The sequence below is a fragment of the Pteronotus mesoamericanus genome, unplaced genomic scaffold, assembly GCF_021234165.1.
Source record: "Pteronotus mesoamericanus isolate MK-2021 breed Mesoamerican mustached bat unplaced genomic scaffold, CSHL_Meso_final contig_50, whole genome shotgun sequence".
Lineage (NCBI taxonomy): Eukaryota > Metazoa > Chordata > Mammalia > Chiroptera > Mormoopidae > Pteronotus > Pteronotus mesoamericanus.
Genome location: NW_026555186.1, coordinates 37,940,500 through 37,961,305, shown reverse-complemented (window position 1 = coordinate 37,961,305; position 20,806 = coordinate 37,940,500). Strand labels below are relative to the sequence as shown.

Below are 20,806 nucleotides of genomic sequence, written 5' to 3'. Positions count from 1 at the left end.
AATATTTTATTTGACTTTTTATTGGACTTTGCCTTGTGGTAAGTTTGGGGAAAATAGTGGCTTTTGGATAAGAGTTCAGATACCTTTCTCACCACAATGACTCACTTCAGTAACCATGATCAGTTTATTCAGGGATAGGAACTAAAAGCCTTTTAGCTGTTATGCCTCTGTCTCCCAAAGCCGGGACCAACGTCATCGCCGTACAGCCCGTGCACTTACACAGGACACTGCTTTTACAGGGCCATGCTTGGTCAAATGACGTGCCTCCGCCATCTTGAAATTCTTAGTTTTTTTAACAAGGGTCCCCACATTCTCATTTTGCCCTGGGAACTGCAAGTTATATAGGCAGTCCTGCCTATAGCTTTCCATTGAATCACCCCAAATTCCCTCTTTCTTCCTGTCTTGAGTGTTCTAAAATTTGGCGCCTGGCCCTGACATCTTAGAAAGTTTGGAGTCTTTAACTACCTTTTGGCTTTCACTTTCTAAAAAAATTTTTGTCTAATTTAGATGCTTTTAAACTCCTTAGTTCTGAAAAGTCAAGAAGAAAAAGAATAACACTAATATCTTATAAACATGTGTTATTATAGCCGTTGCATTCCCTAAAACATTTAGATCTAGTTGGTCTCTTTATGGACACCATTGCTTCATGTCTCAGATCAGGTCCAGAGAGGTTAAAGGATTTACCTGGTTAAATTGCAATTTATTACACAACCTGGACTCAACAGAGATTTCTGATATTAAGGCTGATGTTCTTTCTGATTCTCTGAGATATCTTCTCAATATGGTCATTTTTAAGCCTATAATTTGATTTCAAAATTCTGTAAGCAATGCCTGATGCAGATAAGGAAACAAAGCAAAAGAGAGAGAAAATGCAAAGGCTGTTAGCATATTTTTTGAATTTTGAATTTTTTAAGAATACTCTGATATCAAAGTTCTACCTGATTGTTATATAGTCAGTCACAGAGAGTTGTTATAATAATCATCATCAAATTGTTTATGGTCCAGAATGTAGAAGCTGAATAATTCTTGGGGATTATGGGGGTTGAGGAAGGGAGAAATAGAGAGACAGTCAATAAATCAGTTATTAGGGTGGTTCAGAATTTATTAAATAATTATTAATAATCCTCTTTATTTTGGATGTGCATGTAACTACCCAGGAGAGGGAAAGAAATAGACTTAGTTGTCTACTGAGATGCAATCAACATTCTGTAGAATATTCAAGTAGTTTTGTAGCTGATCTTTAGGTATCCAGTAATAGTTAAACATTTATGAGTAGTAATAATGAATACAAATTTAAAAATTTGTAACCAAATGATAGCTTTAAAATATTAAACCTGAGTAAATATGGAAGAGGGGAGTCTTCAAGGTTAATTTTTTTCCCAAGACTTTGGTCACTGAAGGGCCATTAGTGAGCACAGACTGCACTCCAATGTGGATACTTACCCACATCCATAGTATCCATTCAGTTCATTATTTTTGTAGTTCACAAATAATAAGCTACTAGCATCCAGCTCTTACTTCACAGTATGACTTCAGATTGCAAATTCTCTTTCTATCCAAAAACTCATACTGTGTTGCACAGTGATTTAGCAGCAAAAGCAACAGGCTCAGTCACCTACTGGTTAGATGACATTGGGCCAGTTACTTAATCTTGCCAATTTTAAAAGGAAAGAACTGTATCTACAGTGAAAGAATGTTGAACAGGTCATATCATGTCATGTATATAAATTATATAGTACGGTGCCTGCTCAATAAATAACATACAGTACATTTTAATCTTATACTTTTATATTAGTACAGTGTCTTCGTAAAAATTCTTCTTTGAAGAAAAATATTCAATTCACATAATAAAAAGTAGACTAGGTTCTGCATTAGCTTAAAGTAAAAGAACTTTAGCACCTTGATGAAATGAGGCATCCTTTAGCCAACATCATCATTTGATTTTATAATAGAAGGGACACAAGAGCAAAGAAAAGTAATCAGGAGATGGCAGCCTCCGCCAACCTGTGGCCCAGCAAAAGGATGCTACCATAGGAGAACACCCTGAGCTCTCTTCTCCCACTCTCTGTACTTCTGCTGGTACCGTCACTGGCCAAACTGAAACCAGACGGCAAGGTGTAAGCAGGGTGCATGCTGCCTGGAGGGTCAGCCTCTAGGCCCAGAGCAGACCAGGGGGTGCACAGTGACTCTAGAAGGGCAAATGGAGAAGCTGTAGCATGGTTACTTGACTGTGTTTTCTCAGGTGTACTACTGTAACTCTTATGCAGTCTTTTAATAAAGGAATACAATATTTTATGTACAGACATTTATTTTACAGCATATACTAATATTTTTTCTTATTTAAAAGGTCTCTAAATTTTATTCTTAGATACTTTATCACTTATATTCCATCATATCATGGTGTCTGTCTAAAATTATTTTTGTACCCTGTTTACAACAGATAAAGCCTAATAAAGAATGATTGTGTTAATATAGCGCTTGGACATTTATTTTATTTTCCTCTAAAACAATGACAAATCAAAGATGTAAAAGAAGAGAGTTCTGAAACATTTACTTTTGTCAATATCAACATGTCCAGATCATAGGAAGGAAAAAAGTAGGAAAAATAGAGAATAAGAAACAGAAGGAGGGTAGCATACATAGAGAAGAGTATTGCAGTCATCTCCAGGGTGAACACAGAACTGCCGCAGAGCACAATGTGTGTTGCAGGCCAGTCAATCAACCAAGTAAAAGAAGACTGATGCTAGGATTATAGAAAAAAATAGTTTAATAAAAAGAACAAAAAGCTTTGAACCACATGCATATATGCATTTAAACTTGCCCATGGCTTATTTGAGAACACCTGAGGGAATGTTCTATTTACACTCATCTCCAATATACATTTATTAGATACACACATACACACATCCATTTTATATTAAGAATGCTGTGTGGTCTGACACCATGAGCCTTCTGGCAATATATTCAAAAAGTACTTTCATTTATAATATTAAAAATGGAAAAAAGAGGGAGTTGCAATTATGATTATCTAGTTAGTACGAGCAGAAAAATAAGCATGACTTTGCTTATATTGCCAAAATAATATCAAAAAAATCAATAATTGGGACCTGAACACTCTAATTGGATAACTATACAGCTTCAGTTCACTAAATATTTGCCAGCTCTCTCATTTGAGATGCAGGTCTTGCCATTTGTCAAGGTTACTATATCAAAAATGTGAAGTGCAGCATATATTCTGAACTATCATTTTAAAATAGGAATTATTGAATGATACATGCTCTGTTGAATCTGGTATCTTAAACTGTCTAATATCTTCAGAGTTACTTTCAAAAGACAGACTTTTAAAAAATAATAATTAAAGTACATGTGCTATTCACAAGCCTAGTATGATTTTATATCATTAAACTTTTGCATAAATATGCTTCAATAAGCAATTAAACCGAAGCTTCTGGTTTGCATTTTAATCCTCCTTTTTCTCTGTGAAGTCATCACAGTCACGTACCTTTGATTTTGCAGTCATTTCTGGCACCAGATTCAGATATCACAGATGAACAATTATTACTTAATAGAATGGAATTCAAGACAATGGAGCCTAATGAAATGGGGCTTTGTTTTAAACAAAAGTGAAACGTTTTCTAATAGTTGCATAGAAAGAGTTCTAAGCACATTAAAGGAATCAATTTATGATTTGAACATCGTGAGAGCTCTTCTTAATGGTCTTCTAGACACCAAGAAGTTTGGAATTTGAAATTTTTCTTGGAAAGTAAAGGCTGTCTCCACTCGAGAGCTTCTGTTTCTATTCTTCTTTTTTTAACCCAGTTTTTTTTTTCTCTGCTTGATAGGCTGTTCCACCGCCCAACTTTGAGATGCCAGTCTCCATCCCGGTGTCCAGCCATAACAGTTTGGTATACAGCAACCCCGTCAGCTCACTGGGAAACCCCAACCTTTTGCCACTGGCCCACCCTTCTCTGCAGAGGAATAGTATGTCTCCTGGTGTAACACATCGACCTCCAAGTGCAGGTAACACAGGTATGTCTCCATGATAATGCAGTGGGAACAAATCGTTGGAAAGAGCTGCTCTTGTCAAAAGACCATTTTATCTACAAGATGTTGAGTTTTCCACTTTTTCATTTGTTCCTTCACTGCTGGATCTTCAACATGATAATGCCTAACCCCATTGACATATCTTTCAAAATCTTTTATAATCTGTAATTTATCTGTTCAGCCTGTCACCAGTCTCCTCTTGTGGTTATATTTTAACCACATATTTTCTCAGACAGAATGTCAAATACCCTGCCTGTGTGTTTTTGCTTCTGCTATCCTGCCTAAGACCCACTCTTCCTCCTCACCAGACATAACTTCTTTGAAACCTTCTCCTGTGTTCTCTTACAGCATACCCCATGGTCAATTTTTATTTATTTACACAGTAACTTATACCACAAAGGATTTAAGGCAAAAAAGAAATGTGAAAGAATACCATAATTTTAAAAAATTGTGAAATATAAACAAAACTAAGTCAGAAATAAGGTTAAGAGCACATCATAAGGACATATATACCTGCCATCAATTTGTCTCTACATTTCTAGGAGATCCTTATTGTAGTACAATCTGCAGTGTCCCATCGAGAAGAAATTGTTCAGGAAGATGTCAACACTTCTTAGTATTCAGATCAAGGAAAACATAGTATGTACTAATTTGAGTATGCATTTAGTTCCCCACTGGATTTAAAGAGACTTGAAGGGAAGAATATGCTCTTGATTTGCCAGACTCATAGTAGAAGCTAAGTATATGTGTATATATCCTTCATATTTTCAAAAGAAGCACCACATAAATAATTGTATTTATAAATCATGTACAGCAAACAATTATATATTTACATATTGTTTTTTAAAACATCCCATAAGAAAATGTTAATGTTATGTACATATGACTGTATTAAAAGCAATTTATTCACAAAAGAAATTTTTTTTAGAATACTTAAATATCTGCCTGATGATTAAAATTAAACATATATTTCTATTTAGTACAGAAACTTTATGTAGAAAATAAAATCAAAATCAGCCAGATAAAAAAATCTTGATAAATCTTGAGTCTGAAAGATGTGGATAAAAGACTTCATTATGCCATTCTCTCTACTTAGCAATATGATTAAAGTTTTTCATAAGAATTTTCAATAATCATGTACTCCTTTCAGATCATACTCAAATGCAGTTGAATTTCCTGTTAGATGAATTTAGGCTTATTTATTTTTTTAAATATCATATTTTATTTCCAAAATATTATTCAGTTGAAAATAATAAACATTTTCTTAAAATGTAATAAACATTTTCTTCTAATTCTAAATCAGAACTAACTAATAATTATAGAGCATCACTTAGAAGCAATTAGAAAATAATCAGCTATTATTCTGGTCTTTTTATTTTTTGGCTAAATCTTGTTCCTTAAAAACTAACAGTAATTATTATATTTAATATCTTATTGAAACAATCCAATTCTTACATATAAATCTTGACAAATTTCAACTTACTTTCTTAAGTTAGCAATGAATAAGCCTAAGTTTCTGAATTTGTGGCCAGTGAGACGTGTTTTGTTGTGTCAATAAGTAAAATTTAGGTAATAATGAGGCCATTCACTGTAGGTAGATTCATGAAATGACCAAAATGCTAGATAATTAAAACTGCACAAAATTAAATGCGTTAAATATGTTTATAAAGAATTAAACATCAAATTTATGGTTATTTAAATATATAATAAATCTTACTCTTTGTATTTTTACTGTCAATTGAACATCCCCTTTGGAAAAACTAGACTTGGAAATAAGAAAAAATTCAGAGACCATTTCAAGACTGGATTTTCTTTAATATAATTTTTCTTAGAATAAAGATTCTGCAAAATGTCAGTGATTGAGCACAGCATGTCACAATAAAATAAATGTCAGCCGTCTGACTTAGGTAATACTTTACAAACTTAGGACTCTTTAGAGAGGACAAAATACTGAGGTTGCTAAGGGTGACATGTGGCATTCTGTGGACCTTTAGCCTTTCTCCTTTTGATCTTCCTCTTTAATCCGTAGGTGGTCTGATGGGTGGAGACCTCACATCCGGTGCAGGCACCAGTGCAGGTGAGTGGAGACATCTGTACTGCTGCACATATCAGGGTTCAGCGTTCCTTTACTGGGAGATTTGCAGGAAGTCTTTTGAACCAAGTAAAGTTGTGAGATCTGTGAGAGGCATGGAAAAATGACCCCAAGACACATGAGTGCCTTTCGCTAGCCTTGCCATTGTGTCTCAGTTAATCATTTCATGTTAAATGTGACTCACTTCTTACCCAAAGAAGCACCAAACTCCTATACTTTTCTAAAAGAGAATACAAAAAAGGAAAGGGGGGTGAGATTATAACCATTCAACAATAATTTTAATCAAGTAAAACCGTATTTGGTGTTAAAATAAGCTCTTAGAGAATCTAAATATAGTGTGGACACCCCCCCCCAAAAAAACAACAAAAACTCTTAAATATATTTCAGGTCTTAATGTCTTCCACCTTGGCCAATTGTCTCGTAGTCACATTTCTCCAGAGTTCCATATTAATTCATATTATTGATATGAGATATTGATGGCATTTTCAATGCAGTGGCAAAGCAGCACATAATACTTCTTAATGCTAACTGCAGTTCAGTATTGGCATAACAAGTAACCATGGTAATTTCTGCAAGGTGGAACATGCTATACTTTTAAAATAGTAGGAGGCAGGCATGAATGACACAAGGTTATGTTTGAAATGTCAAAAAAATTCAAGTTTATTGAACTGTATATGTTCAATATACATGGACTGCTTAATTAAAATATTTTGCCAGGGTCAAATATAATAGCCTACTGATTATAAGAAAGATAAAAAATTGGCATATAAAAACGTTCTTACAAATACATTCATTTGGGGGTAATGTTTCTCATTTCTGATGTTGGCTCCTCCCTAATTCAGTGAGTAATAAAGAAAGAGTATTAGAGTATACAGTGAATTAATAAACAGAATCAATGACACTGCTTCCTATTTTATCTTTAATTAGTGAGAGTCAAGTTAATGAGTAAACAATATACTATTTTGCTGAATATTGAAATGGAATGTTCATTTTTCCCCTCAAAAAATACTTTGTGGCCTGTTGTCTCAACATTACAGAACCAGATCCAAACCAGACCAATGTTTCTTGGATGCAAGTCTCTGACAAGGACTATGGTTAGAAAGAATGGCGGGGACTAAAAATTGGGTTGTCACAAACACCAAGAAAAAAAATAACATAAGAAAAATGGTTTAGATGTTTTGATATTTTATCCAGTATCTTGGTGCATCTGTTTGCTTGCTCTTTATGGGAACAGCCAGTAGTGGTGATGAAACTTATTAGAAGTAGTAAACGACCATGTGGAGTTGCGGGGGATGAGTTCCTCAGCTTTGATGGAAGTGGCCTCTTAGTACTGCTTAACAGCTAGCATGCGTTAGAGTCCTATGTTGAAAGTGGGCAGTGCTTGGTTGTTCAATTATGCTGTCATTGTCAGTTCCCTGACAGTCTGCTCAGTTGAATGGCCCTCCAGGAACAGAGAACATATTCAGTCTTGTAAGCATAAAAGTTAGCCACATACAGGTTATAGCATCATTGAACTAAAAAACGTCTTCTGAGCAAATTCACCCTTCTTCAGGATGCCTGCCATAAACATGAGAATCTGCTACATCAAAAACAGAGAAAACAGAGCAGAAAACACTCAGTTGCTCCACCCTCATGCTAAGAAATGCTGTATCTTGATGATTGTTTCTTGTAGTCATGAGTATATAGTTTTCACAGTTTCTGTATAGTTGTGAAAGAATTAATTCCCCACTTTTTAAAAATAGAGGCAGAAGGCCCTTCTAACTCTGGTTGCACAGAACACCTGGTGCAGATGCCAATTAGTCTTGAGTTCAGCTGTCATGGCCTGCTCACAAGCTCAGCCGTCTTCCTTTCTTTCTCCTGCTGGACAGTATCATATGTCGAAGCTGAATATATCTGTGCTGATGTCAGAGAATCACATAACACCAGGGGGAAACAAGGCCAACCAGAATGTCTCTGCATTTTCAGAAAAGAAAACTGAAGCAAAAGGGCCAAAAGACACCTTCCAAATTTTTAATATTGTCATTGAAATACAAGGTCTGAGATGAAGTGCAAAACTCTGAGGCCAAGTGGCAAGACACTACAATTAAGTGAAATAATTTTCAGACTTCGTGATTTTTTTCAAAATCCAATCATCTCAACTTATAAAAAAGGTAGACTTGTAGGGGAAGAAAGTAAATTCAATTTATTGTGTGTCTGTGAATACCAAAAGACCAAAGAGATAAACATTCTCTTTTTCAGCTCAGCTCAATCAGAAAGTATAGCATCTTTCCCATCTAGTCCTTGAACCATCCCTCTCCCTCATGCCATCATCTGGCGAGTCACCAAGTCTTACCAACTGTGCCCCCAAGTTATTTCCTAAATCTACCCTTTTCACTCCATTCTTATGCCACTCCCCTGGTTCTGGCTCATACCAACACCCCGGGCCCCCTAATTCATCTCCCTGGCTTCACATTGCATCTCACGCCAGTCTGCCCATGACTGATTAGACTTTCTCAAATCCTTAAACTAATTGTGGGTCATCATTCACTGGCCTAAAATCCAGCAGTGGTTTCCCAGCTCTTTCAGAATTAACCATGAGCCTCTTATCTCTGGCTCAATCTGCTCTCCAATCTTAAACCTTACTTCTGCCACTGCCATCAAGAACCCTGTACTCCAACTCTAATAATAGCAAACATTTAAATTGTCCTTACTATGTGCTTTATGTAAAGTAACTCATTTTTCTCATAACAGTCCTTTAAAATACATCTTCATACTACGCCCTTCTATAGATGGTAGGACTGAGGCACAGAGAGGTTAAGGAATTGGCCAAGCTGCAACCCAGGAAGTCTGTCTCCAGAGTCCCAGCCCTTAACAGCTACACTGTGCTTCCACTTTCCAAACAATGCCCAGGCCACTTGCCTTTACGTATGCATTCCTAGCACTCCTGCTTCACGCTACTGAGCCCTTGTTGTTATCCTTCAGCGTTCACTTCAGCTATTGAGGAAATCCTTTCCTATCTCTTCCAGAAGGAATTATGCACCTCTCTTCCCCCATGGCAGCTTATACCTACACTACTTATCTCATTGCATTATAATTGCAATGTCTGGGCCCACAGCTCTCTCCTGGACACTCAACCCTCTGAGGGTAAATTGTGTCTTCCTCAGTTTGGATTCCCAGCTTGAAACATGAAAGATTCTCAGTAAATGTTTGTTAGCTGAGTAAAGGAAAAGTGAATTTTATAGTCATAAATTTTTAATAACATTTATGTAAAAGATGGAAAGAATATTTCAAAGAAATTATGTAATTTTAAATAAAAAAGATGTGCCCTTTATCTATAATTCAAAAAATAATGTATTTTTCTACTACTGTATACAATGAATAATGAATTAATTACTTCATTAAATGGCTGAGCACTGTTGGCCAATAAAGTTTTACTAATTTCTCTAACTTACCTAATGGAAAGCCTAAAGAGCTGATATATAACGGTATATGAAATGTGGCTTGGTATCTCAGACCATTACAAATCACCTCTTAAGACAACGAACCTCCTACCACTTGAAGTCATTTCAAAAAGGAAGGCAAGTGGTAATAAAGAAGTAGCAGGATGGGGCTTGTACTCTTGATATAAGAGAAATATACAGAAAGTCATTATAATACATTAGTAATAGTGACATTTCTAGGTTTCAGTTGACAGTTATTCATCCACTACTTAATCCTTTCCTCTCAACAACCAAAATGAAAAGTCACTGCTTTTAAAATTATATTTTGTCATATCTCTGCATATTAAAGCTTTTAACGTGCTAATCTAAGTGGTTATTGATGATTGTAAGATCAGGTTCAGTTGAGTTTTCATCATCGTTAGATATAATAGAAGTAATCATTAGCACAGCAATGCCTTGTATTGGATTATTCACTGTCATATTAGTACCCTTTGTTTTCACTTTGATTTTTTTTTTTATTGAGTCAGATGTACCAGTATGCTCAAGGATTTACTGATTTGTGTGTGTGTGTGTGAGAGAGAGAGAGAGAACCTTTAGGAATTTCTTTGAAATTTTAAGAGAATTCTACAGTCTATAGAGCTTTTTGACAATAAGGCAGAAGAGATTTATGTATATTGGTTAATAATTTTAATTGGCATTTATTGTAAATTAGATATAATTTTATATAAAAAGAAACTAACAGCTGTTTCCTTATTTTGATTGTCAATTGTTTACTATTTTATGCATTTGGTTGTCAAGCATTGTCACTTCTAGATTGCTTAATTTATATCAGCTAAATACGTGGAGACTTGATGTCACTGTACTGCTGTAGGTAAATGACTGAGCAGTGAATAAGGAAGGAAATCTGGCTTCCAGACGCTAAAAAAGTTCTGTTGAGCAAGACCTTAGACCTAGAACCCTTTAACGTAGTACTTACATTGGGGATAAGACACAAAAATCTCTAGTGTCTGTTTACACAGAATGTGTTATAATCATATAACCATAAGACTGTAATTACATGCCTCCTTTTGAAATTCATTTAGCATTGAAAGAGAAACTTTTATCACATTATAAAATAGAACTAAGTGAGGAGAGGAAAAGGTCATACAATATTTATTATTCTTGACCAGTACCATTGTTTTACAAGTTTTTGTTTTTGAGAATACTTATCAAAAATTTCTCGGCTGACTTTCCTTTCAGTCAAAAAGACTTCTCTGAAATTCTCATTCAATGATTTGAAAGATCAGTGAAGTGGTTAAAAATTCCGTCTAAAAGGATTTGCTTTAACAAGTTTGCATTTTTGTTGCTTAACAAGAAAACCAAATTCATATTGCGATACTGAAGAAAGGGAGAGGAATACCATTTAGTTCTTCTCAAATAAGAAAACTAGTTTTGTTACTGTAGAAATATAATTTTATACTACCTTTTTAAAATATTAAGTAGCATGTGAAAAAAATCTAAGTTAATTGTTGGATTCTTGTTTTAAAAGTATTAGTTTGACTTGTTCTGACTAAAAATTCTGAGTTCATGTGCAGTTTTATTTTGGGAGTTCACCCAAAACACAAATAAAGATCCAACAGCATTGCCTTATTGTAACTATGAAATTAAGTAATAAAGGTATTTTTAACCCAAACCAAGGTTATCTAGATTTATTAAAGGAAAAAAAAAATCCCTAGTTCTCTGGTTGGATGATCTGCAGCATGTGATATGCAGCCACTGCCAAGAAAATCATTGTCCACTGTCCATATACAAGACCTGAAAAATTACAGATAAAGCAGTACACCATTCTCTAGGGGCCAATGCTGAAGTGAGAGAGGCAGCTTAAAGAGCAGACAAATTAAATATGTTATAGGCTAAGTCAGGATAACATAAAATCTGCTTTCAACCCCTTTAAGTTTGACTTAATTCTTAAGGAGTCTGATTTCTGGTGGGGAAAAAGAAAAAGAAAATTTCAAATTATAACTTCCTAAAGAGTGTTTTAACAGATTTTAGAGCCCTTTGTGAAACATGATTTCTGACCTCACAAATTATATTGCTTTTCTATCCCCCATTCTTCTGTTACATTCAGTAAAGCAATGCGAAGATCTTTCTCTGCACTCATATCTCATTGATTTAACCTAGGAATGTGACTGATAATAAAACTTTGATCATTTTTAATATTAATCAGGCAGGTAATATTTTCTCCTATATTATTAGTTTTACTCAAATCTCCTTTGTCTCTTAGCAGTCTTATTTTTTGTGCGCTATTGGTTTCTCTCTTCCCTATTTTTGACATCATAAGATTTTATCACAAGATAATACGGAAAGAAAAGCTCTTTTCAAAATTGTCAGTGATATGAAATTGTTCATCAACAGACAGCAGATGCTGAAGGAGAGATGTGGTTAAAAAAACCCCTGTTTTAGAAATCCATTTTTTACCTACCGGGGACTTTTCAGGACTTCAAGGCTGTTGGCCAAAAGTATAATTTTCTGTTTTTAAATAAAACTTTGCCAGTCACTTAAATTTTACAGTTAGACTTACATGGTATGTTTCATTTAAATTTCAATTCAAAGCATTATAGTCATGATTCAGTCTCATATTTAAAAGATCAATCAAATATATTCCTTTAGTTTACTTTAAACTAAAGGAAATTATTGTACCAAAACCTTGTATAAACAATTTCAATTTTTTAACTATAGATGTGTCACTGGGTGTATTCTTGCTCCATTTCAATTGTTTTAACTGAACTTAATATTAACTTGATGTTTTACTAAACACTTCACCCTCCTTTCACAATTTGTTGACCTTAGATTCCACATACAGACTGCAGTGATGGTTAAGAACTGATTATGTTATATTTATAGTGTGTGGGGCGGAGAGCCCTGCTTTGTTAATATAGGTTATTATAGTAATAACAGCAAATTCAGGTCTATGGTCAATTTACATATTCAAGTATAACATTAATTTATGTAACAATCATGGAAAAGGAACCTTTAGTTTAATGTTAAACAACTCAAAACTATGAAATCATGGAGTCAAATTTTTGCTCAAGCAGTAATTTGGGAAAATATTCCAGAAGCAGATATTCCAAAAAATAAAATAATCAAAGAAAATACGTGATAGACAAGTTATTTTAGGGATGACATTATTGCCTTTGGCATGTCTGTGAATTTCCATTTTGCAGGATTGTTGTGAAAATTAAATGAGATAACCAGTGCAAGGCACCTAGCAGTTTCTGTCCCAGAGTAAGTGCTTTTTAATAAATGTTAGCTATTGCTAGTATTAAAGTTATTTGTACTTATATGTCCTAAGCAAAAAATAAAGCTTAGTTTAATGCAGTTCCAGTAATATTTATTAAATTTGCAGTGCACTAGTAGTCTTCACAGAGATGTCTGCCACAGCCCCTACCCTCAAGGATGGGAGTAAAGAAGATATATTAATAAATCTGAGGCAGAATAGGAGCACAGTGCCGTGCAATGCAACACATTTCACTTGAACATGATGATCTTCTGATGAGTTTGCAGCAGTGTAAATGTTAAAACCACAAGTAATTATTCATTCTCTTCTGTCACGTTCTCTCTAATTTATACTGTCTCAATATTTTTGTTTATAAAAATGACTGAAAGAATGAGCGATTGTGTCAATAATGAAGACACCCCCTCATTTTTAGCAAAGAGACAGCCCCAAAATCACAAGAAGTGAACAATTAAGTGAGTCATCAATCTATCATTCATCGTTAAGTGGAATTTTTTGAAGATAGCAAGGTTCAGTACCATTTTCATGGTGCAATCAAAAACTATCCCTGCAGTAAATCAGTACTCAAAGCAGAACGATATTTTGAGTGCTTTTTTGCATGAGAAACATTAAACTGTCTATTTCTTCCTTATTTGTAAATGGTGCCTTTATTCAGAGAGAGAGGGAGAAATATAAGGATGTATTCTAAATCTGGAACATTTGGCTTTTGTAATAATGTAGTGGAAGCAGTTTGCGTTTTGGGTTCAGATCAAAGCTCTCCCACTTATTGACGAGTCACAGAAACTTCTGAACCTCAGTTTCCTCATCTGTCAAAAGACGGGATGATCATGCCTAACCCACAGAACTGTTAGGACAAATGAGCGAGTGGCTTTCCAACACAAACCTACTTTGTGACATGGACTCATGATCTTTGCAGAAACAGCTTAAGAATAAGTAAAAATTCTCTGTACTTCTGCCTCACAATCCAGAGCTTATTGTATGTGCTGAATGTTTAAAGTTCAGTATCTAATTGGCAGATAGACTTAATTTCACAAAAGACACTAAGCAAAACACATCAAGGACAAGTGGGATAGGTGTGAAATCCATGAAGATCTGGTTCCGCATCAGGATGACATGGTCAAAGAGGCAAGTTTCTTCTTAGAATGTCTGCTGCCCTCTAACTGGTACAGCCAAAAATAGTCTTGGCTTTGGTGTATTCTTAGGGTATTTTTCTAAGAATACGCCACAAAGCATTGAGGTTTCGCAGGAGTTTCTTCATGGTCTAACATTATGCGTTATTATATTATTTCCCTAAGAAACCCCCAGATAGAGTGGAGCGATTTTATGTTTAAGAATCTGTAATCAGGGGTCTTAACCAGGATAAGAATCAGGAATCTGATTTGCTCCCTCTCTGGAGTAGGCGTATTGAAATTTTCATCACTCCCAGACTTCTGACCTCCAAATGTTTTGTGGTTGCCTTTTCCCTTAGCGTTATCCCATGAAAAAGATCTTTTTTCTAAAAACTGAAAAACAAAAAACAAAAAATAAACTGTAATTCACCACAGCTGAATAACTTACAGTTTCTAGCAATTTTAACAAGATTTCAGGCAAAATACATGTAGGACTTAAGTCTAGAAGTTCATAATATTTTTCCACTAAAACTGTTGTGTGTCATATCCAGTAGAGGAGTGGGTTATATGAACAAGTTCTACTGTAAACAATTTAGAAGAATTTTCTGTTAAAATATGTATGTGTATTTGAGACACAAAACAATGTCCTGATATTAGACACTAACTTACCTTAAAACCTTTAAAAAGTCAAATGTAAATTAATTGGTGGTAGTGAGCACTCCTGTTTATGTGGCATCTCTAGTTTAACAAGACAGTATACTATGTAAATGTTTCAAAATTGTCCTAGTGAAAGGAAAATAAAACCTAGGTTGTTAAAACATTTTGTTTAAGTAAAAGCAGACAATCAATACATTGGAGGTTCAGCTATATGTTCAGCTTAATATGTTTAGTTTTTCTGTGGCAATTGGCTTCAAATTCCCCAATTTAAGATACAATTAACAAATTACTAAACAAATTAAATTTTATACACCTATATATAATTAGAAGTTGTTTTCCAGATATCAGCCAATAGCAGATAATAGGCATTTCAGTATTGTGTTATGTGTTTCTGATGGAAGCTGGTCTCTTAAATAGACAATAGGTAGGTAAACATCTTTACCCTATATTACAAGAGAGAAGATTATTGACTAAAATATTACAAAATTTACTTTTAAGAGCATATTTCATTATCCACTTGAACAGTACATCAAAGTTAAATGTAGCTAAACCCGATAGTTCCTATTTGTAATATTTATTTATTCAGTGGGAGACTAGAAATATGATTTAGAAACTCACTATTCTGTGCCTCTTTATACAAGGGTGGGAAAATTGGGTTTACAGTTGCATTGTGACATTCTTTTGAGTTAATAAAGCTGTTGTAATAATCATAACCTTCATGTCTTTTTCCAAATGAACAACTCAACTGTAAACCTCCTTTTGCCCCCCCCCCTATATAAGTTCAGCATCTTCTGAAGCAGAGCAGCTATTTATGATGGCCAAGCTGACCATGTAAGGTGTTTCTTAAGCTTCCATATCACCTCTCGCTCAGAAGGACCTTTGAGTCTCATGTCCCTGGCCTTACACTTCATCTGTTTCCTTTGTTTCTTTGGATTCCTGCCATTTTAGAGTGACGTTTGATACAAAGGGTTTCAAAATCTCAGAGTGTGACTGATTCCTCAAGAAGCAGAGCAGGGTTGTGCTTCAAAGCGTGGACTCTGGACACACTGCTGGGTTCAAATCATGTCTCCACCAGCTGATAGCTGTTTGACATTGGACAAGTTATTGGACCTCTCTGTTCTTCATTTTTCTCATTGTGTAATCCAGGGATACTGTTAGTACCTCATAGGGTTGTGGTTGTGAGGATGTAAAGGTATTTTATATCCATGTATAATAGCAAATATTTATAGAGCAGTCACTAGGTACCTGATACTCTTCTGGGTACTTAATGTGTATGCTTTATGTTGTTACTATTATTGCTAAATAATACTGTATAGAGTGTTGCTGTTATTAATATTGCATGGTCATGTTGGTGATGGCTGCCTTGAGCAAGCATGTGGGAGCCTTTCATTTAGGTTACTTTTATGCTTCTCTCTGCCTAATGAAATCATTACTTAGCATTGAGAAAAGTAAGGCTCAGTATGGTTGAAGGAACTCTGATGGAGAATTCATGACTAGAACTTGGATTTATCTATTTTTATTCTGTTTTTCACTTCCCTCTGCCTTGTAAATCTTCCTGTCTCTGCTGCCTAAATCATATCTCATTCCTCACATGTCCCATGGCAGGTGCATGCTAACTAGCTTTCCTAGTAGCACCCTAACCCCTTGGATCTCTTCTTTCCACAGTCAGTATTGTTATTTTCCCCACATACAGAGTTGACAGTGTCACCACTCACAAACTAACTTTGGCTGCTCATCTTCTATAGTATAAAATGCAGTACAAAGTCTACAGTATAAAGTTAACATTATCTGAGAAGCTCATGTTAGGCAAGCCTACTTTTCCAACTCCTGAAAACTGCATACTCTAAAACATGGAATATTTCATCTTCACGGAAACTCTAATTCTTCTTGAACATAGTCTTGACTCTGTGATCTCTATCATGCATTTTCTTTCTTCAGAAGTCTCTCCCTGAACCATGTAATAAAATCCTATTCATTCTTAATTGTCACTCTTTAACCATCCTTCTTCTTGGGGTACCATGCAGCCCACTTCTGGTGAGAATGTTCTGTATGAGTAAATTATGGTTAAAGTTCATCTCGATATAGAAACAACCTATGGCAATAAACACTTGTCATTGTAGAAGAAAAGATCCAGTGTCTCAGTTTTCTCTTTCATTAAAGAGAATTTTTACTTTTTTTAAAATTCTACTACTTGCAGTTATCTAAGGTAATGTGCTGTGAAATGATTAACAGTTATAACAGGTAGAAAAGTAGCTTTAATTAACTCTCTGTAAACAAATTTAGTAGGTTGGCACTTGCATGATTTCCTGAGTTTCATATTATGTGGTTGATAAGCAGTTTGTCTCATTGGTTACTTGGTCATCAGTATGTAATCACCTAAAGAAGAAAATTTTCTCAAGTAGCATGAAAAGGAGAGTCCCTCAGTGTTTGATTAGCAAATTGTCATCTCAGATTCTTTCAGTAACTTAACTTTTTGTGCCATTCCTGAACAATTTGAATTGTTCAGGATATTTTGTGTATCCATTTGTGAGCATTTGAAACACTTAAAGAACTAATACTCTATATGGTATCACTGCCTCTGCAGCAGGATTTTAGAGGACAGTGAGTTCAAGGTGGACTGAAATTGTCTGAAAGGCATTATGAGACAGGTAGGACATTAGCTGATCCTTAAAAAAATGAATTTGCATCAAAAAAGAGAGCAAACACAGCTTGTGGAATTGCTAGAACAAAGACTGGGGCATTTTCAGGCAACTGTGTGTTTGCCTGTGGCCACTGGAAATTAGGATAGACACATAGATAGATAGATGGATAGACAGGAAGAAAGGAAAGAAGGGAGGGAGGGAGGGAGGGGAAGGAGGAAGGAAGGGAGGAAGGAAAAGAAAAAGAAAGAAAGAAAGAACAAACGAACAAAAGGAAGGAAGGAAGGAAGGAAGGAAGGAAGGAAGGAAGGAAGGAAGGAAGAAAGGAAGAGAAAGAAAGAGAGAGAAAGAAAGAAAGGAAGGAAGGAAGGAAGAGAAAGAGAGAAAGAAAGAGAGAGAAAGGAAAGAAAGAAAGAGAAAGAAAGAAAGGAAGAAAGAGAGAGAGAAAGAAAGAAAGAAAGAGAAAGAAAGAAAGGAAGAAAGAGAGAAAGAAAGAAAGAAAGAAAGAAAGAAAGAAAGAAAGAGAGAGAGAGAGAGAGAGAGAGAAAGAAAGAAAGAAAGAAAGAAAGAAAGAAAGAAAGAAGGAAAGAAGGAAAGAAAGAAAAGAAAGAGAGGATGGAACAAAGGAAGGAAGGAAGGAAGGAAGGAAGGAAGGAAGGAAGGAAGGAAGGAAGGAAGGAAGGAAGGAAGGAGGGAAGGAGGGAAGGAGGGGAAACTCTTCACAGTCCTGACAGCCACACAGGGCACTGACCGAGCAGTGTTAAGTATGATCTGAACAAAAACACAATAGAAGCAGAACTTTAAAGGGATTCCCTTTAAAGGGTCAAGATGGTGCATCAGATTTCATATTATCACACATATGCACATAGCTTTCAAATGGCTTAAGGAGCTCACATCCTTCCTGAAGCCCATCTTAAGTCCCAGTGAACAACTGTTCAACTACAGACCTGGGACCCACATAGGGGTTTTGAAAGACCTAGTCAACTGGTGAAGAAAGCCTCAACCAGGATGGTAACACTGGAGATGGAGAGAGTCATTTTTAAAGAAAAATTTTGGTATTTGATTGGAGTTGGAAGAGGAAAGGAAATAGTCAAAATGATAATTTCAGAGACTGAAAAAAGATTTTGCCCATGAAAAATATTAGCCTTAATCCATAAGGACTAGTTTCTATTTTGTGCTTATTAATTTTATACGCTTGTATTTCTAACTGAAAGTCCCAGAAAAGAAAAAAAATCTAGTGAAAACACTCATAATGTCTAAATATCCAAATAAGAGAAAATTTTAGAGCTTTGGGCTCAAAGAGAGCTACATGCTCAACTGAGCTCTGTGAGACAAGGCAAAATGTCCTCCTCACTACAACTTAAGCCAGGAATATGTTCTTTGAATTTACAACTTCTTAAAATAGGAGTCAATTAAAAAAAAAAAAAGCAGCAAGTGTTTTCAAAGTTAACTGAAGGGAAAAAAAATTTTTTCTCCTAACACTACATTTCAAGTTCTGTGTATTTACACTAGTTTTAATGTGAGTATTTAGAAACTTGTAACCAGTCAAGGTAGATTGTTGTATCCTTCGTATAAATTATATTGTGAATGCTTAAATTGTTTTTGTTACGTGAAACAATATTTTTAATCAAATGAACTATAAAACATTCTTACTCTAAAGTTGGTCTGTTCTTCATTTTCTTATAATCTATAATCAGGAAATCCATTCACTCATGCTTTATAATTTTTGTGCTTTTAAGTGGTTCGGGAATGTGACATCCGCATGCAGTCACATCTAAATTGATAATTGTTCGGACAGAGGGTCATTTTAAAACATAGCATGAAGAAAGGTTGAATCTGTATATTAGAAGGTTATTGAGAGGTGGTGTTTCCCGCCTCCTGACCCCTGACTTTGAGTGAGCCTGTTCTCTTTGGTGAATTTATGCTATGGTAAGACAGCAGCCTCAACTCGGGCCACAGCGTTCTGAGAGAGGAGGAGGCTGCGGTTTCCGAGCTGGTTTAAATGCAGGCTCTTCTTAGCAGCAAACCACACGCATGTATTCATCATTGATTTTGAAATGATAGGTTTCTATATCACTGGTTTAGGATCCACAGTCTTGCATTCCTGAATCTATATTATGCCAGAAGAATAACAACTTGGTGGCTGGAAACAGAAATGGTTATTATACGGCTCCAAAATGCTAGCTGGCACAATATGCTAAAAAGAGCAGGAATTTGCCAGTAAAAAGCAGAATTTATTTGTTCTTAAAAATAACTTTATGCTCTAAAAATATGGATTTAAGAAGTGGCATCGTGGTTCAAAATATTTTACATTCAATATGTAAACACCTTAAAATAAGAGTAATCTTCTAAAATGACATGATTTCCAAATAACAAGAAATATTCCAGGAGGAAAATAGAATGCCTTTCAAATCAGTTTTTTTAACTATGAGGCATTTATTGGATTAAAAAATAAAATGTGTATTTAGTTGGGGTTTTTGTCCCTACTGCTGCCCCAAATTATTGTTTAAAATGTAGGCTTTGTTGGGATTTCTCAGAGTTTACTGTAGAAAATGTTTTTTAAAAAAAAAAAGCACAACCTTTTCTCAGAGCCTCCATGAAGCATTTCCATTTTCACACACTGGCCGAGTGCTTGTCATATCACAGGACAACACATTTCACGGAGTGGTTTTACTTCCTTTTAGCAAAATAACTCCTCCATGCAAACCAGTATCGGCATCTACCAAACCGGGGTTTTAGTTTCTTCTGATCTGTTCAAGCTTCATTGCACTGCTTAACTGACTTTTTCCCCCCTTCTTTTGAAATTACCCAGCTAATTTTCCATTTGATTGTTTATTTAAACCAGATCTCACGCAGACTTAATAGATAAGTGACATATGTATTCAGTGTGTCAGTGTGGACTTCAGCTGACAGAAAAGTACAGTGCAAATTTGGTCTTGGCTTGCTCATTGTCTTTTTATCCAATAGAACCTATTAATTAAAACTACTGAAGTCATAACATATTCCCAATAATGATTCAGCAAGTAGCATTAAATATAAAATTCCTCTGAGCAGTCCATTTTATCAAGCGTTTCTCTGTGAACATACTCTTTGTATTTCTCCTGGTGATAAAAGGTACCTGTATTTGTTTCATATCTCTTGCCACAGAAAGCTGTCCAGATTAACTATAAACGAAAATTTTGACTTTTGACATATTTACCTAGCTTTAAAAAATTTAGCTGATTTTCTTCAAGTTTACAATAGAAGAGTAATTTTTATCCAAATTCAACCAACATCTTTTAAACAACTGCCTACTGTGTACTCAAGACATGTTTGCGGGGGGGTGTATTTTGTTTATTTTATGTTGGGGTTCTACCACCAGCAATTCAAGGATTTTATGCATAATCTAATTGACAGATTTAATCTTGTAGTTATTTGTTATATATTCAGACTGTTTATTCATGCTTAAAATGAGACAGGTAAATGAATGGATATGAAGAACAATTTTGCTCTATGCAGTGTGCTTCAAATATATTCTAATTCAAAAGATATTCCCATAAATATCTCTTGAAATATACCTGTGCTTTGCCTTC

At 35.1% G+C, this 20,806-nt stretch overlaps 1 protein-coding gene across 12 annotated transcripts in view; it reads left to right on the top strand.

Moving 5' to 3' along the window:
- The window catches only part of MEF2C (myocyte enhancer factor 2C), a 161,207-nt gene that overhangs the window by 126,634 nt on the left and 13,767 nt on the right, over positions 1 to 20,806 (top strand). For all 12 annotated transcript variants that reach the window (XM_054578582.1, XM_054578590.1, XM_054578588.1 and 9 more), the window contains 2 exons: positions 3,843 to 4,029; positions 6,074 to 6,121. In XM_054578582.1, the coding sequence (XP_054434557.1) occupies positions 3,843 to 4,029; positions 6,074 to 6,121 (235 nt within the window). The remainder of the gene's footprint in view (positions 1 to 3,842; positions 4,030 to 6,073; positions 6,122 to 20,806) is intronic.